Source organism: Gymnoscopelus braueri (genome assembly GCF_963280865.1).
Source record: "Gymnoscopelus braueri genome assembly, chromosome: 9".
Taxonomy (NCBI): Eukaryota; Metazoa; Chordata; class Actinopteri; order Myctophiformes; family Myctophidae; genus Gymnoscopelus; species Gymnoscopelus braueri.
Window position 1 is genome coordinate 45647623 of NC_137610.1, and position 26729 is coordinate 45674351.

The 26729-nt window shown below is 41.6% G+C and overlaps 1 protein-coding gene across 1 annotated transcript in view; it reads left to right on the forward strand.

Moving 5' to 3' along the window:
• LOC308092602 (UPF0606 protein KIAA1549) overlaps positions 1-26729 on the forward strand; it is a 95216-nt gene that overhangs the window by 31824 nt on the left and 36663 nt on the right. Inside the window, exons 3-9 of the mRNA XM_080438611.1 lie at positions 5602-7866; positions 8571-8659; positions 12822-12981; positions 14262-14392; positions 19067-19262; positions 23363-23422; positions 23750-23895. Coding sequence (XP_080294737.1) covers positions 5602-7866; positions 8571-8659; positions 12822-12981; positions 14262-14392; positions 19067-19262; positions 23363-23422; positions 23750-23895 — 3047 coding nt within the window. The remainder of the gene's footprint in view (positions 1-5601; positions 7867-8570; positions 8660-12821; positions 12982-14261; positions 14393-19066; positions 19263-23362; positions 23423-23749; positions 23896-26729) is intronic.

Here is a 26729-nt window from a genome sequence, read left to right on the forward strand (position 1 = left end):
GACACAGATGCGTTTCCGGATTGAATGGGTTGAAGTCCTCTTCTTCTCTGCCACTCTAGTCGAACCTACTCTCAATGACAAATTGAAGACATCCGGCCTATGCTTTTATTATCGTGTATTTGGTTCAGTGGTTCTCAAACATGTCAGTGGATCTCCAAGTTGATGTGTATTTGAAAAGATTTATATTTTGTTAGATTTGTTAGATTTGGGGTCTACGACTACGGCCAAATTACATATCAATTTGTGGGTTCCTTGGCACGAAATATAACTACTGATTTAGGAGGCATTTGTAGAATCGGCATCAGGTCTTAATGGGTTAAAACTCTCATTGGTCATGTGTGTCCTGGATAAGATCTAATAAAGTGTAACCAGTCTTTTATAATCATGTGCACCTGTTAGGGCAGTGGTTCTCAAACTTTTTCATGTCAAGGACCCCCAAAATGATATTTATTTGGCTGCGGACCGCCCTCATCAAAAATATTTTGTGCCAGGAATTTTTCAAAAATAGCAGATCTACAAGCTCATAGCACGGCACTCTGTGCCGTGCTATGAGCTTGTATACCTGCTATTTTTGAATAGCCAAAGTATAAAATATGTGGTTAACACATTTAGCTGGGGACCCCCTGGTACCCCTCCAAGGACCCCTGGGGGTCCCCGGACCCCACTTTGAGAACCACTGTGTTAGGGTACCCGGTGTTCCAGGCCTGTCTTCTGTTTGGCCTTTTGAACAGTGAACACAACACACACGCACGTCAGACTTTAAATGAGGCAAACTGATCCAGCTCCCCAGAGCTGTTTGAAATGCCAATCACTGTGAATTATTCACAGTTCCACTTCCCAGCAGCGCCATGAGTTCACACACAGCCCCGTCTCACAATACACACGACGACGTGTGTGTCAGAGTGTGGATCTGTGTGTGGATCTAGTTGTAGTCTTGTTGTTGCCTAGTTAAATCATGTATGACACACACACATCAAAGAGAGAAAAAGGCCTTCAACACCTCTGTCGGAAATCAACAAAGCGATGTTTACCATCCGTGCATTAGCTAATATTTGTATATAACACATAGAGATGCTTGGTGAGAGGAAAATGTGGCACCATTCATCTGCTTGAAAGTTTTACATTGAGGCCAATACGGAAGAGACAGTTCATATGAATGGCCTGCAGTTTCGCTGTTTTACCCCAAGCGGATGGGTTTTTGACAAACTTTAGACTAGATTTTCTTACCTTTAATAGAAATTGTCATAAATACTGTATGCTTCCAGTCGCTAGTTTAAAGTCTCCTTTCAATCATCATGATATGCGTTTTTTTGTAAACTATGGTCCCATTTATTTTAAAATTGTCGATAAAGTAGGTTATGGTCTAGGAGGGGCGGGATGATTTGATTGACAAGCTACCCAACCAATAATGGTCTGGTCGGCATTCTGCAGGATAATGACGCGATATTGAAAGATGGCGGATTTGAAATTGCTGAACAATCGGCTTCATTTACGGTCTGTAGAAACCAATGGTGTCGCTTTGTCCATTTCTTCAACAGTCTATGGTAAAAACCCAACATTTATTTGTATTAGTGAAGATGTACAGGAAACAGGGAGAGAGAGATGGGGAGAGAGACATGCAGCAAAGATCATCGAACCTGCGATGCACTGTCAGGCCACACCACAGCCCAGGTGCCCGGAACCGCAAGGCCAGCGGTCTGGGCCTAAAAAGCATTTATTTATGAACAATAAAACATAGAATTTAGTCAGAGATGCTAATTTTCATCCTTAGTCCCCCAATATAAAAACAAGTAACGTAAAAAAAAAAGCATACAGTAATACGCCAATACAATCAAACACCATAAATAACACAAATGATTTACAAGACAGGGTTGCTGTTCTAAAGATCTAAAGTCTGAGACCTTGCAGTCTTTCTTGAGTGCATGGGTTAACCCATTAAGACGCAAGGGAACGCATCTGTGTCATTTTGAGATTTATTTGTGCAAATCTTTGAATATATATTTTTAAAGCGAGCATTTGTAGCTCAAATCTTTGCTTCTGCAAACGGTACTGGAGACCCCCATTAAAATATTTAAAATATATATTAAAAGATTTGCACAATTTTTTTTTCACAAAGATTTTTCAAAAATAGCTGATTTTAGTGCTGCACTATGAGCTTGTATATCTGCTATTTTTGAATAGTAAAGAAATCTTAAAATGTGTTCCCGTATTGAAAGGGTTAATAGCCCAGCACGTATAAAGCACTGAGCCATTAATTTTGCAACATATGTTCCGTGTCTGCATGCCATGTCAGCATGTTCAGCAAATAACACATGTATTCAGGCCACATACAAATGGGAACATTTGGAAGGTGCGGGATTCGACTAGCTTCGTTTACAATGTTAATGTTAATCCATTACGACCGGGAACGCATCTGTGTCATTTTAAGATTTCTTTGGCTATTCAAAAAATAGCAGATCTACAAGCTCATAGCGCGGCACTCGAAAATTGGAAAATGGGTGCAAATCTTTGTTTGCTTTTTATGTTATAAAAAGCAAACATTTTTTAACTTCGATCTGTGCTTCTGGGGGTCTCTGGAACTGCATAGTTTGAGATGGGGGTCCGCGGCCAAATACATATCATTTTGGGGGTTCTTGATATGGAAAAGTTGGAGCACCACTGATATAGCAACATACTGTTAGGATTTAGACGATTTTGAGATATTATGTATTTGGCCGTGGACCCCCATCTCAAAATGTTTTGTTCCAGGGACTACAAGCTCATAGCAGATCTACAAGCTCATAACGCGGCACTCGGTGCCGCGCTATGAGCTTGTATATGCTATTTTTTAATAGCCAAAGGAATCTTAAAATGACACAGATGCGTTCCCGGTCTTATTGGATTAATAAAACAAGCATGGCCTTTTCTGTGTAAATGTGTTGATCATTGTGTCAGCTTTGTTGTATGGGGCTATTTTGTTCAACATTGATTCTTTTCAGATTTGTAGGCACTTTAGCAAATGACACGGTAGTTAGAGAGCTGTGATTTGACCCCGAGGCGCTGCAGTCGGGGGGAAATCACTACAGCCAATCAAGCGACGTAAACATGCTCGTTGTGAGCTTGTTGACATTGGGTTGATTGGTTGACTTTGTACTAGTGATTATAGATGTCACTGCTGAAGATCTACTGCACTGGTTTCTCTTTGTGGGGTCCTGGAACACCCCCAGGAGTGCTTGAGGGGGTTTTCAGGGGTTCCCCAGCTAAATGATTGATAGTGATAGGAACCAAATGGACCCTTATGGGTCTGTAACTCTCAGTTAAATTCACACAGGATCTTACTGAGTTAGATTGGGCTCCCAGAGATGAAAATCATTTCAAATTGGGGTGTGTGGCCTGATCCATATCCAACTGGAGGGCCTTGAAATTCACTGATCTACTGTACTTAAGTAAACTACATTTCAAAGACAAATACAAAGACTTTTGACTCCACTACATGTCTAGGAAGGGGAAATTCATAAAAGTACATTTTGAATTAACCACTTAAGCTCTATTTCAAATAGTGAAAATAGCCAATCTACAAGCTCACACTGAGACGTGTTGGGAGCTTGTACATCTGCTATTGTTTCACTATTATAAATATTTCTTGTGCATTGCAATGATATTGAAAAGAAAACATACTTTGTCAAGTCTTTTTAAAAGTGTGTAGGCTACTTTTGAACACTTAATAAATCATTTCTATAAGCAATTACTCCAGTACTTTTAACTACAAATGTGACTGCTCAACTCGCACTAGTGGAGTAATATTTGACCAGGAGTATCTATACTTTGACTCAAGTATTGGCAGTAGTGTAAAGTAACTGCATTTAGTGCATTTACTCAAGTACCGTACTTAAGTACACTTTTGAGGTATTTTTTACTTTACTGGAGTATTTCCAAATTTCAGTACTTTTACTTCTACTCCACTACATCTCAGAGGAAAGCATTGTACTTTTTACTCCACTACAATTGTTTGAAAACTTTAGTTACTAGTTACTTTGTATATTTTGGCCATTTGAAAATAGCCGATCAACAAGCTCACAATGCGTTGCGATATGACGCATTGTGAGCTTGTAGATCTGCTATTTTCAAAAGATTTTTGTACATTTGAAAACCTTCTGCATAATGAGTACTTTCAAATTTTGGTAATTTAAGTACATTTTGATACCAATACTTTTGTACTTTTACTCAAGTAAATTTTGAATTTTACTTGTAACAGAGTATTTCTACATTGCAGTATTGATACTTTTACTTAAGTAAAATATTTGAGTATTTTTTCCACCACTGGTGCTGAGTTCTTTGTCCAGACCAGTGGTTATGACCTCACCTCAAAGTGACATCATGCTCTTACAGCCCTGTAGAGTCTATTCATCATCATTAACCTCTGCTCCCTAGGTGAGCACTGAGTGGGGAAAGTGTCATTTCATGATGAATGGTAATTCTATATCATGTCCATTTTGTGGACAGTTCTGCTGGTTAATTTGTTTCTCATTGATTTAAGCAGATCAATGTTCATTTTCACCAGGAAGAGTAGCTTAACCCATTAAGACCTGAGGCCGATTCTAAAAGGAAAAGATTTCTAAATCCTAACAGTTTTATTGAAAACATATGTTGCTATATATCAGTGGTTCTCAAACGTTTTCATGTGAAAGACCCCCAAAATGATATGTATTTGGACCGCCCCCCCCCCCCCCCCCACCCCATTACTAAAGATTTTGTTCCAGGGACCCCCCAGAGTATATTGGAGTAAAACATATTCGCTTTAAAAGAATATATATATTCTAGCCAAAGTATGAAATATGGTGGAAGTGGTTAAAATCTAAAATGACACAGATGCTTACCCGGTTTTAACGGGTTAACCTAACTACAGTGTAGCCCAAGGAGCCAGTTGCAATAGCAGCTCACACTAAATCTATCATGTTGATGTAATGAATTGTCATTGTGTATACTGGTGTTGCACGTAGGTTACAAAAGGGTTTTTGAGTCAATAGTATCGTACCAGAAAGAACGACACTATGTAACAACGTGTAGCAAGTCAGAAAGATTGGATATCCTCGTTTTCATAATTGCTGTATCATGTGAATATAATAGGTGGGTGGCGTTTGTAAATGTCATGGGAGGTACGTTATAGAGACAACAGTAGCTTGCATACTGTGTGTGAGTGTTTGCGTGTGTGCGTGTGTGTGTGCGTGTGTGCATGTGTGTGTGTGTGTGTGTGTGTGTGTGTGTGTGTGTGTGTGTGTCTGTGTGGATCATTACTCGGTACAAACCAATAATTAGTTCACTTATAGCAGTTAGTAGAATGACCTGAATTTTCATCAGAATCTCAGTCTGCCCTTCACATCTTTGATTTACTTATTATTTTAACCACAATTATCACATTATTACAGGCGACTTCTTAAATTAAAACTAAATTGCAGATCTACAAGCTCACAAAGCGTCGCATTGCAGCTTGCAGATCTGCTATTTTCACTATACTCATATGACTATATTGTCATACGACAAAGTATGTAGTGGTGGTTAAGTCAACCGTCAACTTCAGGATTGTGTCTCAACAGTATTTTTTTGTGTCTTTGTTTTTTCCAGCAAATGACCCTTGGTTGGATTCCTCTACGGCACAAAGGTTTCTTCAGGATGGGGTCTCCTCCTCACACACCGTGGCCCCTGGGGACCCCTCAGCCTCCACCGCCGCAACACAATCCGTCCCTCCACCCGGCGCCCGGCAATCCAGTCCCACAATAAACCTTGACACCGGGACGTTGGACGCTGTGCTTTCTCAGTGGGGCCTTTCCCCCTCGCAAAACTCTAAATCCTTCACCCCGAGTGACCTCTTTGTTGAGGGATCCAAACCTCTCTCCTCCACTCCCCCTCTGAGCCCCTCCTCGGAGCCTGCGTTGTTGGGGCCCGGCCAACAAACCCAGGGGCCGGCGGCTAGACTCCCGAGAGATCTGGAGGTGAGGGGGACAAGCTCGGCCCTGCTCTCTCCCTCCTCTCACAGCCCTCTCAATGTGTCTGAGCAGCAGCAGCAGCAGCAGCCTCGGTCAAACGCGTCCACCGCGGCACAGTTAAACCCATCCACCCTCACGAGACCAACAACCCCGCAGTTTGTCATCCTCACCTCTGACCGCAGAGACCCCCCCAGTGAGCCTCCGGTAGCCCCCAACAACAACCAAATGGAAGCGGAACAGTCGCTGGAAACCGTGACCTCACTTCCCGATCGCCCTTTCGAGCCCCCGAAAGCATCGGTAGATACCCCGGAGTTTCACCCGGACGCGTCTCACAGTTTAGAACATTTCTCGTTTGAGAGACCACCTGCTGTCGGAGCCTCGAGTAAAGCCCTGGATGTCAGCGAGCTGAGCCCCAGCAGAGCCCCCATCATGCAGCAGGACGACCCCAGGGGCCACCCCGGGGTGCACTCCCTTCTTCTCAACTCGCCTTTCGTCAGCCCCCAACCCACTTCGGCGTCGTCCGAGCCCACCCAGGCCCTCCCGGAGGACTTCTTCCCCACCAACACCATGGACGTGGACTGGGGGTCCGGCGACTACATGGAGACCATGTCGTTCCTGGGCCCCGAGGGAGACGACTACTCCCTGGTCACCAACCTGCCGACCGACATGTACGACCTGGACCAGGACTCCAACGCCGAGACCTACGACACGGCCTTCCCCTCCCGGGTGGGGTTGTCCCTCTCCTCCATGCACCTCCATCACGTTTCGCGGGTTTCCTCGAGTTCTTTTCCTCCTACGACCGTCCAGCCGTTCTCGCTTTTCTCCTCTTCCGTTCTCCCGGTGGCGCTGGAGCCCACGGCCACGGTCCACGGCGAGTCCCCGGACGTGGACTGGTCCGACGCGCTCGTCACCGTGGAACCCACGGACGTCCTCTTGCCCGACATGAACAGCGTGGAGTACTACACCACTCAGCTGACCAAGGAGAACACCGGCTCGGCTCCCGGAGCCGAACAGCGAGGCAACGTCACCACCACCGGACATTTCTCCCCTGGGGCGTTTATCAGCACCGCCCACATCATGGCCACCAGCGTCTTCACCGTGCACCCGAGCCACATGCTGACGGTCACGTTCGGAACAGAGGATCGCCGGCCCTCGGACAACGCCACGTGGATCGAGGACGGAGCCTCGACGGACCTCTCGGGCTTCGAACCCGTGAACGAAACGACTCCGGTGGTCAACGCCACGGCGGTGACTCCTCAGCTGGTCAACGTCTCGGAGCCGGTCGTCGAGTCCTCGGTGGCGCCGACCCTCTACATGGACCTTTCGTCCTACTTGGACGGTACGGCGTCCCCCGCCGAAAGGTCCACTCCTACCCCGACCGCTGAACTGGGCGGCACTTCCGTAAACTGGAACTGGGCGTCCATCCCGCCCAGTGTTACCACCCCAGTGCAGCCTGACGACGTCACTTCCTCGTCTCTTCCGGCAGATATCAGTTGGTTTACCACGGAGTCTGTCCTAATAAGCAGCGCTCATGTCACCCCTGTCTGGACCACTACCGCAACCTTCTCCCCTGCACCCACCCAGCCAGCATTCAACGTAACCACTGGCACTGCTAGTAATGCCACAGCAGTTTCGGATGAACCTACGACTAATGCCACGTCGGTGCCCCCGATCATGGTAGGAGACCAGGGCGCAACAGACCGCCCACCCACAACTATTGTGAGAACATCCAGCCCTGTAGCTAATGCTACCTCTGCCATAACCACTGCTACAACTAATCGAACAAAAACTACTACTGCTACTACTACTAGTCTTAACACTGCCACCAGGAGCCCAACGAATGTACCAACATCGAGGCAGTACCTCTGCAACGTCGACAAGCCTACTTATTTGGTCAAAGTCGGTAAGTTGGAGATTTTTAAAAAATGTGCCGTTTCGCATGTTCTTCAATGCTTGATGCAAACTTAACCCATTCAATTCAGGAACGCATCTGTGTCATTTTAAGATTTCTTTGGCTTTTCAAAAAATAGCACATATACAACCTCACAAGCTTGTAGATCTGATATTTTTCATCGTGAAAGTTTGTGCAAATCTTTGAATATATATATATTTTTAAAGCAAACATGTGTAACTCAATTCTTTGCTTCTGGGTATTTTACAAATGTCTTCTAAATCCTACAGTTTTTTGAAAAACGTATGTTTCTATATCAGTGGTTATCAAACTTTTTTCAGGGCAAGGACCACCAAAATTATATGTATTTGGCCGCGGACTCCCATCTCAAAATATTTCGTGCCAGGGACCCCCAGAAGCAAAGATTTGAGTTACTGTACAAATGTTCCCTTTAAAAATGTATATATTCAAAGATTTGCACAAATTTACAAGGTTTTCAAAAAATAGCCAATCTACAAGCTCATAGCGCGGCACTCGGTGCCGCCCTATGAGCTTGTATATCTGCTATTTTTGAATAGCCCAAAGAAATCTTAAAATGACACAGATGCGTTCCCGGTCTTAATAGGTTAACCCAAATTAATAAATGTTTTTAAACTTAGCGTTAGGACTGTTGCAATGTCGTTTGATGATCAAGATCTTAATGTTGCCGTCCTCAGGTTTCCCTTCTGGCGCCACTGTTGGATATGCCAAGTCTCAAATCAAAGACATCCTGAAGGTGGAATTCAACAGATCAGTGGAACTGCAGGTAACATCACACTGTCATACCACTAGGTACACTGTGTATTTCATACAGGATGGTGTGCTAGTCTTTGAACGGACAGATATAGAATAGTCTCTCATGCCAGACAACTCCTCCACAATTTTCAAAAGCTACAGAGTCTGTAACTCTGCCTCGCAGTAGTTGTGAGTGACCAGACAATGTCATTTGTTTGTCCTTAACCATTCACAAAAATGCATTTTAAAATATCTTTCAAATATATTTTTGAATTTCCATTTCCGCCAAGCAGAAAGCAAGATAGGCTTTGACTAATTTAGTTTCCCAGTGGGGCTTCAGGCCCTGACACACTGAAAGACGTGCATCAGGTAAGTCCGCTTGTTCTTTAATTTAATTTAGGAACAGTCCGGACTTAGAACTCTAGAACGGCCATACAAAGTGAAAACAAACATACAGGTCTATGTCAAATCATTAGAATATTGTGGAAACGTTTATTTGTTCTGTAATGTAATTCAAAAAGTGAAGCTTTCATGTATTATAGATTCATGATTACGGCATACATACAGCTCATGAAAATCGAAAACCCGGTATCTCAAAATATCTCAAAAGCCTACGAATCAATCCCTTAAATCGTAATAATCACAATAATAAAACATATTTCGAAAATATGTTTTCTTGGATTCATTTGTGTCATATTCCTTACACGCTAACATGAACTTCTCCGCAATATTATTCAACATGTTTTACATGTACCTGCACTGCAGCACAAGTTTGAAATAAATGCAAATTGCAAATCGCAATAATCACAATAATAATATACAGTTTTCGAAAATGAAAATATGTCTTCTCGGATTCATTTGTGTCATATTCCTTACACACACACATAAACTTCTCCGCAATATTATTCAACACTTTTGACATGTACCTGTACACACTGCGGCACAAGTTTGAAACAAATAAATAGGTTACCTTTTCTGCATTGCTCCAACGTTTGGAATGGTCTGTTCTCCAACCCTCCAAAATAGAAAGGAGCTCTGAAAGACACGTCAACAGGTTCTGATGCCTCCACAGTGTGTGTGTGTGTGTGTGTGTGTGTGTGTGTGTGTGTGTGTGTGTGTGTGTGTGTGTGTGTGTGTGTGTGTGTGTGTGTGTGTGTGTGTGTGTGTGTGTGTGTGTGTGTGTGTGTGTGTGTGTGTGTGTGTGTGTGTGTGTGTGTGTGTGTGTGTGTGTGTGTGCTTCCAGCTTCCAGCTGCTGTAAACAACGGCTGGGTTTAATGATGCAAGTTGTCTGATGCTTTCAGTGTGTCTGGGCCTTTGTTTAAGCCAGGGGTGTCCAAACTGTAAAAACAACTTCCATCTACTGTACCTTTTTGGACCATAACAAAGTCAAGAATAGAATAGAATAATGTTATTGGCCTCAGTAAATGACAAACAGCAATACAAAAACGTCAACGTGGATCAAATCACGAAAAAGCTTAAGCTTGTTCCCATTGTGGTCCACTCAAAGAAAAACACTTAACGCCCAACCGAAGACAGAACAACAGTGCAAACACAAGAAAAAGACCAACATAAATAATTAAAACACGTTAAACTATTTAAAACAAACACAACAGGAAGAGAGGATGCAAACACACACATCGCACTACAGCTATTTTAAGAGTCCTACAAATTCTACTGAGAAATCTGCCCAGGTTAATTTTAAAACACTCAGAAACTTCCATGTATGATTTTCACATGACTATACTGGCGGGCCATAAATAATAAATTTAACCCATTAAGACCCGGAAAGCATCTGTGTGTCATTTTTGTATTTCTTTGGCTATTCAAAAACAGCAGATCTACAAGCTCAGAGCACGGCACTGAGTGCCGTGCTCTGAGCTTGTAGATGAGCTTGGTTTTGCGAAACAACAATGATTCGCAAAACACAACTAGTTGCAACTGCAGCTACTTGCAACCATTATCAGCTGCAACGGTCTCTAAAACGGTTTTCATTGCAAGGAGTTGCATTTGTGTGGACTGGCCTTTAGGAAGGAAGCTGCGGGCCATATAAAATCTGACCTCGTGCCACGATTGGCCACCAGGCCGGACTTTGGACATCTGACGTCCTGACATTTAACCCATTAAGATGAAAGTATCTGTCATTTTAGATTTGAACAACTTTAACCATTATTTTATACTTTGGCTATTCAAAAATAGCAGATATACAAGCTCATAGCGCGGCACCGAGTGCCACGCTATGAGCTTGTAGATCTGCTATTTTTGAAAAATCTTGAAAATTTGGGCACATTTTTGAATATATATATATTTCAAAGCGAACATTTGTAACTCAAATCTTTGCTTCTGGGGGTCCCTGGAAATGAATATTTTGAGATGGGGGTCGATGGCCAGATACATATCATTTTGGGGTCCTTGACATGAAAAAGTTTGAGAACCACTGATATTATAGCAACATAAGTGTTTGTAGATTGAATGGGTTAAGCGACATCCGCTTCATTTTCTACAAATTTTCAACGCTTCTGATACAGTAAAAAAGACTGTTGGACCGAAGTGCTTGAAAATCGTGCGTGCCAACAGTCAGTCATGTCTCCAGAGAGAGAGAGAGTAGATAAAGAGAGAATGTGATAGAAATGCTTCTGTAGCCTATGGAGAGCTTTGGAGCGCTTGACAGTTTGTTACAATAATTAAACCAGAGAGTCAGTGCAGTAGATAGCAGTAAGGCTTAGTCGGCTGTTTGCATTTCATTAGAAGAGAGAAAACAGTTGAGCAGCCTTGCAAAAGGATCCTCCACTAACTGTCTACTACTAATTAATGGCTGTAGACAGTAGTAAGTGCATATATCCTCTCTGTCAGGTGGAAACCTTGTATGTATGCCCAAAACTGTTTTCAGGAAATGGATTTTTTAAAAACCTTTTAACAGTGGTGGAAAGTAACTAAGTACTTGTACTCGAGTACTGCACTTAAGTAAAATTTTGAGGTACTTTTACTTTACTGGAGTTTTTCCAATTTTCGGTACTTTTACTTCTACTCAAGTGTGGCCCAAGTATAGACCCCTGAGGGAACCCGGTCGTTTACGTATATAGGGTTTAAGTGGTTAAAGTAAGAGAGAGCAATATTATTGAGTTTAGTGTGTGTGTGTGTGTGTGTGTGTGTGTGTGTGTGTGTGTGTGTGTGTGTGTGTGTGTGTGTGTGTGTGTGTGTGTGTGTGTGTGTGTGTGTGTGTGTGTGTGTGTGTGTGTGTGTGTGTGTGGGGGGGGGTGTGGGGGGGGGGTGTGGGGGGGGGGGTGTGTGTGTGTGTGTGTGTGTGCGCGCGCGCGTGCGTGCGCGTACAGCCTACGGTACTTCCTGAGTGTCTTTATCTCTGTGGTCCTGTGATAAACAGACCACAGCAGTATTTACATCAAGCCTCCTTGACCCACGAGAAACACAACTGTGACCCTTCAAACTCTGACCATAAACTGTTTACAATGTCCTCCTGTACAGTATGTGACATCATGAGGGAGTTATTGTGACATGACTGTGTTGTGGCTAGGAGTTCAACAGTTAATCAAATTTGATTATTATTATTTTTTCTATAGTTGATTTCGGGGGGTGGGGGTTCAACATTTATTTCAAAATGTTTTAAAAAGCGCAAACAGCAGATCCACAAGCTCACAACGTGTCGCGATACGATACGTTGTGAGCTTGTAGATCGGCTGTTTTTGCTATGTTTTGTGTGACACTGTTGTACGAGGACATGTTAAATTCATCTGAAGTGGTTCAGTGGTTCAGTGGTTGGGGCGGCCATAGCTGAGTGGTTAGTGAGCCCGCCTAGGGAACCAGCTGGCCCTGGTTGCCCCAGGTTCGATTCCAGGCTATCCCAGCATATGTGCCGATGATATGAAATTTGTCCCTGAGCAAGACTCTTAACCCCAATTGCTCACAGGTTCTCATTGGAAACAAGACCGCAAGGACTTTCATGAACGACCTGTTAAAAGGAATTATCCTTATCCTAAGCCTAATAGTTTTATTCAATTATTTAAAAAAATAATTAGACACTGATTCTTTAAAAATAAAACAATTATGAAAAAAAGAAATTCAATTAATCAAAGAAGTAATTGATTGAATTAATCGCTAAGAAAGTAATAAGATGGCTGCAGGCCTAGTTGTGTGACATGATATGTGACACGTTCTGTGATGATGTGTCTCTTTGAAGGTGGTGGACCCTCCTCCCAGGTTCGTGTTCCGGGCGGTCTCTGGTCCCGTGGTCTACACCGCCATATCTGTCATCAACGCTCTGCGAAGGTCTGGACGCCGCTTCCTGTCTATCTCCCCCAGCTGGACCGTACCGGACCATAAGTACCAAGTCCACACAGGTATAACCAGTGGTGTAAATTAATTAAGTATAAATACTCAAGTACTGTGTTTAAATAAGTACACTTTTGAGGAATTATTTTACTTTACTGCAGTATTTACTTAGCCTTATAAATGCTTTTTAATATGAATTAAACCAACCTTTTAAAGTTTTGCTGTAGGCTTAGATTATGAACTACTAAATTATAAACGCTTTTTAAATGAATTAGACATGTTTAATGTTTTACTTTAGTAGATTTGAACTATTAACCCATTAAGACCTGGAACGCATCTGTGTCATTTTTTTATTTGAGCTAAAAAGCATTATTTTACAATTTGGCTATAAACAAAATTGCAGATATACAAGCTCATAGCGTTTTTTTAACTCAAATCTTTGCTTCTGGGGGGTCCCTGGAACAAAATATTTTGAGATGGGGGTCGGCGGCCAAATACATAACATTTTTGGGGTCCTTGACATGAAAAAGTTTGAGCACCACTGATATAGAAACATACGTTTTTCAGAATACTGTTGGGATTTAGAAGACATTTGTAGAATCTTCTTCAGGTCTTAACACATTGAATGCCAATCGCGTAGATCTACGCGAACCTATTTAAAGCCGCAGCGTGCCAGTCGCGTAGATCTACGCGAACCGCCGATTCCCATGTTAATCGCCCAAGGTGCACTTTCCGAATTTTTTTGATCCATTTCCGTTTCCGGTTTTCGGTCGGAAACGGAATTATTCGGGTTCCGGTTTTTTCGATCGTATCCGCTTCCTGTCTGGGATCCTGTTTAAAACTCGATTTTCTCGGTTTGTTGTTTTTCTCCTCGCTGATCACTGTTTAGCGTGTATCGGCTGTAGCTTCAAGATGGCGGCTCGCATTTGGAAACTGTTTTCGCTGGACGTTTCTCACGGATCCGCTGTGTGTTTAGAACCAAATGAACGCGCACTTTTAACTTATTTAGCGAGGTCTGTGGCGACATGATAAAAACAAAAAAACAACAATAAAACGCTGGCACTGGTGAGTACATTATGAGATTAAACTCTGGCATGGAATGTGTTAATGGGTTAAAATTCAATTTGACTGCAAATGAACAGGACTTTAGACCTAGGGGTTTCCCATCAGGGCTACACCATGTTTAGACTGATGATATGTTCTTGGTTTACCTATGATCCCAGATTACTGAGGCACTACGCTGTCTCCATGCGTCTGATGTATTACCTCGCTGTTTACCTTGCTTACTGTAAATCACTTTGGATTAAGTGTGTCTGCTAAATGCCTTTAAATTGTAAATGGTTTGCAGTGCTGCAGTTTGTGCCCGTCCACATAGACGTGCGCGTCTGCAACTTCAGCGAGCGCATCGAGAGAGGCCTCACCATGGCTTTCGCCGAAGTCCGCCGCCGCGCGCAGGAGTCCACAAACTTCACCGTGCATGTAAGTGGGGGATGGGATGTAAAGACTCATAATAATACTTAGTTGCACGCCAGTGTCATGCACCTGGAAATAGCAGATCTACAACCTTGTAGACCCTTCTGTTTTCTTCTATGCATGACACTGGCGCCCATCTACTATGAGTCAGACTTAAACTTTTTCAATGAAACGAAAGTGGTATGTTTTTCACGAAAACTATTCCACATAAATGTGTTTTTTTGACAACTTCTCTAAAGATTACTTCTAGGGACACCGGAAATGTATCAATTAATTTATATTCCATTTCTGACACGGTTGCTCTTGCTTTTCCAAAATATCCCTGGCGCTAGGACCCTGCAGCGTTTGTTTTGGCAGTACTTCCGTGGGTCTTGTTTTCTAACTGTATCCTGGTAATTGTAGTTCTACCGGCCCAGAGGTGTCACCAAAAATACATTGTTAACACATTGGGTGCCAGAGGTTTATTAAAATATTATACGTTGAGTGCCTGCATTTCTTCCATCCACTTGCGTTATACGTTTCGTGCTGTAGAAGCCCCAACGCGGAAGTGCATGTAAACAAAGCGTACGTGCGAGACGGTGGAGGGTCCCGACTAACGCCTGGAACAATAATATTTCCAACGCGATCCTCCATTGCAGCGTGATCGCCGATCGAAAACGGCTCGTTTCCACCACGTTAAAAAGAAATGGAGATATTAAGCTTTTAGTCAAGGAGATAACATTGAAAACGCCGACCGGAAGGATTTTTGACATGGAGCCACATCCAGCCTCTTCTTCTCAGAAACTCCTTGGGTGATGTCAAAGTTTTGTTTTAGCGCCCCACGTGGGCCACTCGTATAAAAATAGAATTGGGTCAAAAACGGTCCGGACCGTTTTCGGCACTTCTCGTTTGGATCCTCAAAAACGGTCCGGACCGTTTATGGCACTCGATGTGTTAATACAATATAACATCTCTGCAGTGGTTGGAGGTGGTCTCCTCTACTCTTCCATTGAGACATTTAGGCCCTGGTGCCGAGTATAGGACAACCAACTCGTTGACAAGTAGTACTGCCCGAAGCTCATATAAGCGCATACGGTTCCGTTTTGCGTCCCACATGGGAGACCCGCGGGTTCGAACCCTGGGTATAGGATATAAAACTTATGGTTTGCCACCTTAAAGGAGTAGTTCACCCAAAAAATTACTTATTTTCTATCCATTACATGAAGCCTTGAATTCTTGTATTATTATTTTTTTTGTCGCATTCCTAAGCTAATAATTTGATGACCGGCGGAGTTCCGGTAGAAGACTCGAAAGAGTCTCCATTGAGTCTCTGCCGGTCATCAAATTATTAGCTAAGGAATGTGACAAAAAATAAAACAAATCCAAGTAATTCAAGTCTCCATGGGGCGTGTAATTGATAGAAAATAAGTAATTGTTTGGGTGAACTACTCCTTTAAAAGAAGCACATATCTGACATCTAGAACTGGGGGGAAACCAGTTGATTTTTCCCAGAGAAAAAGTCTCTACTATTACTTGAAAGTCATTTGATGTGGGAAGTGGCATGCAATGCAGTGTGTGTTTGATGTCCTTCTGTGCCCCCTGCTTACACACAGCTAAAATCCTCAGTGTTCATTTAACCTCAGAGGACGCTTAAATGGATGAAAAGTGAGAGAGCCCCCTCCAGTCATCATTGCAGCAGTGGAAGCAGCGTGACCGCTGCAGCTACTGTAGCGTAGGCGGGCCTCTTGATTGGATTGAGGCAAACTCAAGCTCAAGCCAGCAGTAGCACTTTTATTTAATTACGGTTGCTGAGGCTTTGGGACTTAACCCATCGAGACCGGGAAAGCATCTGTGTCATTTTTAAGATTTCTTTGGGCTTGTAGATCTGCTTGTAGATCTGCTATTTTATTTTATCTTATTTGTGCAAATCTTTGAATATATATATATATTTTTTAAAGCGAACATTTTTGAACAACTCAAATCTTTGCTTCTGGGGGGATTCTACAAAATGTCTTCTAAATCCTAACAGTTTTCTGAAAAAAACTTATGTTTCTATGTCAGTGGTTCTCAAACTTTTTCATGTCAACGACCCCCCCCAAAATGATATGTATTTGGCCGCGGACCCCCCCATCTGAAAATATTTTGTTCCAGGGACCCCCACAGAAGCAAAGATTTGAGTTACACATGTTCGCTTAAAAATATATATATATTCAAAGATTTGCACACATTTTCACGATGTTTTTCAAAAATAGCAGATCTACAAGCTCATAGCGCAGCACTCGGTGCCGCGCTATGAGCTTGTATATCTGCTATTTTTTGAATAGCCAAAGAAATGTAAAAATGACACAGATGCGTTCCCGGCTTAAATGGATTAAGGAGGGGGAGCTGAGGCCCTGCCATGGTGCTGCAAAGAAAGAAAGGGTTCAATGATGGCCTGGGGATGGGGGGGGGCTCTGGAGAGAACAGGTTATTAACACCAGTGGTTGTTCACAGTGGTGGGGGAAGTAACTAAGTACATTTAAGTACTGTATACCTAAGTACCATTTTGAGGTGCTTTTTTTCTCTTTTTTTTTACTTTAACTCCAGAGGCAAATATTGTACTTTTTTTACTCTGCTGCAATTGTTTGAGAACTTTAGTCACTAGTTACTTTGCAGATTTAGATTGTTATTACAAAACATACATTAACCATCGCATCACGACACGTTGTGAGCTTGTAGATCTGCATTTTTTTTTTTAAGATTTTGACCAATGTTGAAAACTCTCACTCAAGTAAAAATTTGCATACAATACTCTTACTTGTAACAGAGTATTCTTTTTACATTGTGCTAACTGATACATTTACTTCAGTAAAAAAAATCTGAGTACTTCTTCCACCACTGGTTATTCAAGGAGAGCCAAATGACCAGCTTTCTCTCACTGATTCAGACTCCTGCTCCCTCCCGGGTTGTGAAGTATTAAATAAGCTTACTGCGTCTTCACAAAGTGCTTATTTTTGGCTAAGTGGTTCGCGTTCTTTGTTGTTATAAATCCGTCTTTTTGTGTGTTGGCCTAGACTAGTCTCAGATAAGCTGGTTACATTATAATGCTCGTAGCTTAATGATCCTCTTAGTTGCTCTAAATGAAAGGATTACATCAAACATTTACTACAGTACGGGAAGTTATGGTTGTTGTTTTTTTTAAAGAATAACCAGCGTTGTTGTTCCGTAAAGGCAGACTGTCCACTGTTCTGTCCTACTTTCAAACCTTTGAAGATCTTGCTGTTCGGAACTCTGGTGGAGTTCAGAACTGTTCTTTTGTTCCTCAGGGCCAGCTGTTCTTTACCAGAAACAAATTTCAACCACAATATGTATCGGGGGGTGGGTGTTTTTTAACATGTGCTGTATGTTCTGAAATGTTCAATCTGTGGTTTTCAACCCATTTCATATCAAGGTCCATTATTTATTCTGCATTTGAGCCACAGACCACCATTTGATGAGATTTAGACTCTCAGACCCAAAACTAAGAATATTTTGTTATCGTTGCTTAAGATTTAGTCCACATGCAGATGTTTAACAATAATTTAACTCTTGAGAGAGTAAAATGAAACCAAATGGACCCGTAAGGGTCCATTTGGTTTCATGTTACGCTCTCAAGAGTTAAAGATCTAATATGGGTCCATTTGGTTACCAACTTTCCATAATTTAGCGGGGGACCACCTGGAACCCCCTCAAGGACCATTGGTGGTCCCCGGACCTCTGGTTGAGAACCACTGGTTTAAATGATGCCCTATGTACTTCGTTGAACAACTACTAGTGAAAATATCCGATCTGCACAATGCATGGTGAGCTTGCAGATGGGATATTTCCGTTATCTTTTTTACATACAAAAAACAATTGAAATTTCTGGTAATCTTTCGGGGGGAGGGGGGGAGATTGTTTGAAAAAACTGGGGACATTTTGGACATTTTTAGAAATTATAGGGAAGCCAGGTTGAAAGTATTTAACCACTTAGACCCTCTAGAGTAGACTCTTAGTAAACTGGACCTGAGTTGGCTCTGAACCTTGCGCTTTTTCCCCCATGTACACCAAATCTCTGTGGAGATTCATCCATGCACCAATATAGATGCATGGATGCACAGCCCACTGACGTGCAGTGGTGTAAAGTAACTAAGTGCTGTACTTAAGTTAAAAAAAAAGTTTTCGATACTTTTACTTCTACTCCACTACATCTCAGAGGCAAATATTGTACGTTTACTCCACTACAATTATTTGAAAACTTTAGTTACTAGTTACTTTGCAGATTATGATTATTACTACAAAACATATATTAACCACTTCAGCACTATATACATTTTGGCCATTTGAAACTAGCAGATCTACAAGCTCACAATGCGTCGCGATGCGTCGCGACGCATTGCGATGCGACGCGTTGTGAGCTTGTAGATCTGCTATTTTCGAAAGATTTTTTTTACATTTTACACATTTGAAAACTTTTGAAATGGGACATTCTGCATAATGAGTACTTTCTACTTTTGGTACTTTAAGTACATTTATGATACCAATACTTTTGTACTTTTACTCAAGTACATTTTGAATTCCGGACTTTTACTTGTAACATTTTTATATTGCAGTATTGATACTTTAACCTAAGTACAAAAATTAAGTACTTTTTCCACCACTGCTGACGTGTTTCTTCTGTGTGTTTGACCCACTCCGGTGCAGACGGTGAACATCACCATGGCGGTGCCTAAACGGCTGCAGCAGCGCCTGCTGCCCAGGGAGCCGGTGGACGTCATCTTCGCCGTGCGCGCCGCCAGGGGCTACCTGATGGGGTCAGAGGTCAGCGGCCTGCTGATGAAGCTCACCATGGTGGAGTTCAGCTACTACATGGGCTTCCCTGTGCTGCAGATCGCTGAACGTAAGAGCCTCATGATCACATACTGTACAGTGCAAACAGTGGTTCTACCAACATTTCCATGTCAAGGACCCCCACATTGATTGATATATGTGGCCCGCAGACTAGGGCATTCACAACTAATGATTTTTACTAGTCGACTCATTTGACCGACTAGTCGAAATTTACATTTAAAAAAAAAAAAATATATATATATATATATATATATATATTTTTTTTAGGGGGGGGCATTGTTTTAATGCCATCCTACTACTATATTACTATTATTATTATCCTCCTGCCCTTATTTTTATGGCGTTTTAAGGGAAGCGCTTCTGGCACAGCAGCACAGCACCACAGCAGCGTCTCCAAGGATCCCCATTGCCCAATAATAGGCTTTTATTGGGCATACTTTTGACCCCCTTTTGATAAAAAATAAAGTCAGGAGGATAATAATAATAGTAAGATGGGCCATTACTATGGCATTAAAACAAATTACATTTTTGTTTTTTGTTTTTTTTCAACTATTCGACTAGTACCAACAAAGTCGACTAGTATGGAGTTACATTTGTGTCTTTATTAACCAAACAAAAGAAAAACATTTGAGAGAGAAAAAATATAAACAGAGCAAAGAATAGTTTTGAATGAAAACAAATTAAAACAGCAAGCAAAAAATAATAATTTGTAAGCAAAGGAAATTATATAAACAGAACAAAAAACTATTTTTAATTAAAACAAATTAAAAACGCAATCAAAAAAATATATTTGCAAGCAAACAAATATAAGATTTGAAAGAAAATAAAAAATAATTGAGAACAAAACTTTTAAAATTCAAGAGTAAAAAAATAAGGAAAACGGTTTAAACTACATAAAACAAAATACTTAGTAAAATGTTTGGGTAATAAAATGTGTTGTGCTAAATAAAATATTTTTTATGTTTTTTTTCCTCATTTGCGAATGAAAGTAGTTTTTTCTGATTGCAAAATGCCTTCTCTCTCAAAACCTATGTCTTTGGTCTCGATTTTTTTTTCTCTCTCTTGGATTTGTTTGTGTGAGGGGTTAAAGTTCAGAAGGCGGGTCCTACGCTGATAGATGTAAGACACCTCTCCATTGGTCACTTGGAATCTGAGTGACAGCTCCCCCTTCCTTATGTAGCTTGTTGAATGCAGGGATGGAGGTGTGTTACGGCCAGCATGGTTTTTTGATTGATTGAATTATTAGCAGTTTCCAAAAAAAACTAAAAAACATGAAAGTATAATGCAAGGTCAGCTAAGAGTATTTAAAACCCAAGAAAGATGACTTGTTTCCATTGGGGTCCTTTGTACTCAATTCATAGAGACATTTAATGACAGACAGATGTACACTACTATGCAAAACATCATAAAAAACTAAAACAAAAAAAAATATGTACAGTAAACAGTTTGAGTAAACAGATTGATGGAATACTTTATTAACAGTAGGATACAGAGGTACAATTATTGTACAATGATTGTTATAAGGATAACACAAAAAGGCTTGTTTCCATTGTGGTCCTCTGGGACTGAGGTCAGAGCTCCATTCCAGCTCTGGACGCTACACTATTCGTTACAATATTGAGCATTTTAGGCTATTAGCAATTCAGATGATTCCCTAATGTTAGGTTTCTGTTCTACTTACAGTTTGTGATCTGTATTTAAAATTGTTGTATTGTTGTTACTGTTATAGTAGGCCAGTGGTTCCCAAACTTGGGATCGGGACCCTCAGAGGGGGTCCCCAGATTAGCTTAATGGGCAACATTGTTTTCTCTCTCAACAGTAAACAAACCAACCTATACAGTATAAGTGTATACAGGGTAACACATTTCTAAAGTGACAATTTAATGACTTTTAAGACCTTTTTAAGGCATTGTGCGCTTGTAGTTCGGCTATTTTCACAATATTTATCTGTGGAACCGAGTCAAACTAAATCTAATGCCTACAATTTCAAGTGCTTGTCAGGGTGGGTGGTCCCCAGTTCAAGTATGATTATTTTGGGGGGTCCCCAGTTCAAATATGATTATTTTAGGGATTCACAGCCTGAAGCACACTATCAGACGAAACGTTTCCAAAGCAGTCTATCTGGAATGGGCCTGGCCAATAGGCCAGTCACTTCAGCCTTGCCTTAATTAGAATAACGAATATAACATAAAATAATGTAGCTTTATTTTATAATTTCAAAGGGTTCCCAAATGTTTCAGGCTGTGAATCCCTAAAATAATCATATTTGAACTGGGGACCCCACAAAATAATTATACTTGAACTGGGGACCACCCACCCTGACCCAGGCATTAGATTTAGTTTGACTCGGTTCCACAGATAAATATTGTGAAAATAGCCGAAATACAAGCGCACAATGCCTTAAAAAGGTCTTAAAAGTCATTAAATTGTCACTTTAGAAATGTGTTACCCTGTATACACTTATACTGTATAGGTTGGTTTGTTTACTGTTGAGAGAGAAAACAATGTTGCCCATTAAGCTAATCTGGGGACCCCCTCTGAGGGTCCCGATCCCAAGTTTGGGAACCACTGGCCTACTATAACAGTAACAACAATACAACAATTTTAAATACAGATCACAAACTGTAAGTAGAACAGAAACCTAACATTAGGGAATCATCTGAATTGCTAATAGCCTAAAATGCTCAATATTGTAACGAATAGTGTAGCATCCAGAGCTGGGATGGAGCTCTGACCTCAGTCCCAGAGGACCACAATGGAAACAAGCCTTTTTGTGTTATCCTTATAACAATCATTGTACAATAATTGTACCTCTGTATCCTACTGTTAATAAAGTATTCCATCAATCTGTTTACTCAAACTGTTTACTGTACTTTTTTTTATTTTTTTATTTTTATGATGTTTTGCATAGTAGTGTATATCTGTCTGTCATTAAATGTCTCTATGAATTGAGTACAAAGGACCCCAATGGAAACAAGTCATCTTTCTTGGGTTTTAAATACTCTTAGCTGACCTTGCATTATACTTTCATGTTTTGTTTTGTTTTTTGCAAACTGCTAATAATTCAATCAATCAAAAAACCATGCTGGCCGTAACACACCTCCATCCCTGCATTCAACAAGCTACATAAGGAAGGGGGAGCTGTCACTCAGACTCCAAGTGACCAATGGAGAGGTGTCTTACATCTATCAGCGTAGGACCCGCCTTCTGAACTTTAACCCCTCACACAAACAAATCCAAGAGAGAGAAAAAAAAAATCGAGACCAAAGACATAGGTTTTGAGAGAGAAGGCATTTTGCAATCAGAAAAAACTACTTTCATTCGCAAATGAGGAAAAAAAACATAAAAAACATTTTATTTAGCACAACACATTTTATTACCCAAACATTTTACTAAGTATTTTGTTTTATGTAGTTTAAACCGTTTTCCTTATTTTTTTACTCTTGAATTTTAAAAGTTTTGTTCTCAATTATTTTTTATTTTCTTTCAAATCTTATATTTGTTTGCTTGCAAATATATTTTTTTGATTGCGTTTTTAATTTGTTTTAATTAAAAATAGTTTTTTGTTCTGTTTATATAATTTCCTTTGCTTACAAATTATTATTTTTTGCTTGCTGTTTTAATTTGTTTTCATTCAAAACTATTCTTTGCTCTGTTTATATTTTTTCTCTCTCAAATGTTTTTCTTTTGTTTGGTTAATAAAGACACAAATGTAACTCCATAGACTAGTGGTTATACTAGTCGACTAGTCGACTAGTTGGTGAAAGCCCTACCGCAGTCCCCCACGCATTATGTGCCCAGGGACACATTAGCACATCCCCGATACGGCTGCAACTTCCTGTAATGAGAAAACTGTTTCAACCCGAGCTCACCTCGGAGCTAATAGCGAAGAGTGAGGTTCCAAACGGAGCTATGCTGAGACATGATTCAATAACTTGAGAGTGAATGAATCACTACTTCTGGGTTCCTTTGGCGAAGCAAAAGATGTGCAGTAAAGATGATGGACAGTATAATGTATCTTATACACAGTCAAATCCTGAGAGTTCATTTAACTCTGAGAGTGTGCAAATAGAACCAAATGGAACCCCAAGGTTCTTCTACCATAAGTTCATCATGGCTCTAAAGTTCATCTCTGTTTCATTCCCACAGCGTTCCATTACCCCGAGCTGAACACAACACAGCTGCTCCGCTCCTCCTGGGTCAGAACAGGTGTGTGATTCCTCTCATTCTTTACGGCACAAAATTCAGCAACAAATTTCGACAAATTAAATCTGCATTTGTTAATAAGTGTTGAATAACTCTATATTCTGATGCTATGGAGTATTCATTCAGTAACAGGGGGTCTCCCTGTCTCTCCAGCTTTTTTTTGTAAAACAGAAAATAGGTTCTGGGTTCTCTCTCCTGATTGGATGAAATTGGGGTCCCACCTGAAATCTCCTTTAAGTATATCATATTTGTACCCTGTGGGGTGAATAAGTATATTTTGCTTATTATTTGTGTGCGTGTGCGTGTGCGTGTGCGTGTGCGTGTGTGCAGTGCTCCTGGGCGTGCTGGACCAGGGGGCGGGTGAGCAGACCTTCCAGGCTAAGATGGAGCGGCGTCTGGCCCTGCTGCTGGGTGAAGCGATGGGAAGCGTCCGGCGCGTGAGGAGAGCCACCAGCGTGGGCAACAACAGTGTCCAGGTACCACATCTATTCTACACACCCTACAATCAGTGTTCCTTTAATCCATTCACACCGGGAACTCATCCGTGTCATTTTAGATTTTAGCCATAGCCATTATTTCATACTTTGACTGTTCAAAAATAGCAGATATACAGCAGATATATCTGCTATTTTTGAAAAATCGCGAATTGCTTCTGGGGGTCCCTGGAACAAAGTATTTTGAGATGGGGGTCCGCGACCAAATACATATAATTTTGGGGGTTCCTGACATGAAAAATTATAAGAAAAAATAAAATAAGATATTATAGCAATATACGGTTTTCAGAAAACTGTTAAGATTTAGAAGACATTTGTATGGGTTAAAGTTGCAATCCGTACGTTTTGCTTACTCTCACGAAGGTGGTATAACTGTAACCGTAACACCTGGGCTTCAAATCAGGGTCTCCCACGTGAGAGACCAAACATCTAGCGCTCAGCAGAGTAAATCCCTGCTTGCATTGGCCAGGGGAGATGTTGTCCTTATATATCTCTATACTGCAGATGTTGTGCTAAATATCTCAATGGGAAGAGTATGGGAGACCAGACCACCTCCAATCACTGCAGATGTGCTAGTCACTGTATGTTGTATTAGCCTACTCTACCATACAGTTTGGTTAAAAGAACCTTTTATTCGTTCACATACGTTCCGGATCGTAGCTTTAACTCCCAGAGTGTAAAAATGTATACACTCTGGGAGTTAACTTGGCCACGGTAAGGCAGGTTTATTTGTATGGCACATTTCAACAACAAGGCAACTTCAAAGTGCTTTACATGATACAATATAGCACAGTATGCATAAAACATTAAGAGCATTAAAAAGTGCAAAAAGTGCATTCTAAAAGACACTGACAATGTTCCTGTGTTTGCATTCCTTGCTTAGGCCTACCACAGATGCTTTAGCGGCGAGCCAGTCATGGTATAAAAACCATGTTATAGAACAGAAAACGAATCGCCTATACCCGTTTGAACCAGTGACTGCTTTGCACAACGTTTGCTTTCACAACTCTCGTCGACTCGCAAGTTTGTTCGACGGATTATACTCCGCTTAAATCTGATCAAGGCTTCTCTTTCCTTGCACCATTTCCATCTCTGTTTCCTGCTGCCGTTTAGCTCTCTATAAGCACTGAGGGCCCATTATGTGTGTCTTAGCGCCGCTTGTAGCCACCGAACAGCCTCACTGGCCTTACTAATCAGGCTCTGCCTTTTGTGAGGTCCCTCCGCACCTGCTCAGCAGTGTTGCCATGTCTGCTATACTATAAGCCACTTTACGCTTGTTTTTCTGTATAGTCGCTTGTACAGATTTGGTAGTTGCGGGTTGCGTTCTTTTTTTCGGGCTTGTTTCTAAAGTGTAGTAGTTTGCTTATTTGGGCTTGCTTCGTAATGTTGTTTAACCCATTAAGACCGGGAACGCATCTGTGTCATTTTTTGATATCTTTGGCTATTCAAAAATAGCAGATATACAAGCTCATAGCGCAGCACTCAGTGCCGCGCTATGAGCCTGCGGATCCCCATCTGAAAATATATTGTACCAGGGACCCCTACAAGATTTGTGTTGTTAAATTCTTTCCAAAATATTCAAAATGTGTCACTTTTTTCAAGATTTGTCTTAAAAATAGCAAGTGAACTTGTAAACGGCTTGTAGATCGTCTATTTTCAAATAGACGATGTATATAATAAAGTTAAAGTGCTCGTGTGGCCTATAGTCGCTTTTTTTGGGCTTGTTTAATTTTTATAAACCTGGTTGCTTATTTCTATCGCAAAATCGGGGCAACACTGCTGCTCAGCAGAGCACCTGAGGGGAGGACATGGGGGGGCTAGTGCTGGGTCGCCATGGCAACAGCATCCCATTCACCTTCAGGACGAGCCACTCGAAAGACCACCAGCCTCTCAGACGTTCCCCCCCCCCCGTTCCCTTCTTCACTCTCTGGTCCTGTTACTTCACGGCTCCTTCGAGCCGCGGCTCTGCTAATAGCCAGTTCAATTATTAATCGTCTCCTGCAGTCTGGGTGATTATAGAGCCAGTAATCAGACGTTGAGAGGGAAGCAGACAGGAAGAGAGGGGGGGGGGAGAGAGAGAGAGAGAGAGAGAAAGAGAGCGAGGTAGACATAGAGAGGGGAAGAGAGAGGGGGGAGGGGGAGGTACCAGGAGACACACAGACGGATAGAGAGAGAGAGAGAGAGAGTGCGGGGGAGACTCCGAGAGATGGAGAACAGGGCTGGGAAAAGTAGCTTACTCAGATGTTTTACCAGTGGTGGAAAAAGTACTATTTTTTTTTACCTATTGTAAGTAAAAGTATCCAGGGACGTGCAGAAGGATTTGGAGAGGCAGGGGCTGGAATTTGAAAAGGGCACCTATTGGATTTTTTTTAAACAAACAATTACCATACTTTTAGGCCCGAAAACCCGACAAATCCGAAGAGGTATCATTGCGTGCTTAATGTCCTCAAAGTCACGCACCCAACAAGCTTTGAACTGAGCAGATTGGTCCTTCTGTTCCGGAGATAATGGCCAAAACATCTTGAAAACGGACACTTTCACCGGTTTTCGATCGCCGATTTTCGATCGAATTTTGGCCATTGTCGCCCGTTTTTCTTTAATAACACGGGCTAGGAAGGTCGTACGGCGACAAACTAGATACCTGAGTAAAGTTCACTTTGAGCTGCATCCAACACATCCACTGGCATTTCCGTCGGCCTTACCGTTAGGCTGCTAGGGGTAGTTGAAATACATTTTTTGTTTATTATTATTTATTTTTTCAGTCTGGAGAGGGCACTTTTTTAGCGACAGGTAAAAGGGCAGGGGCTCAAGCCCCC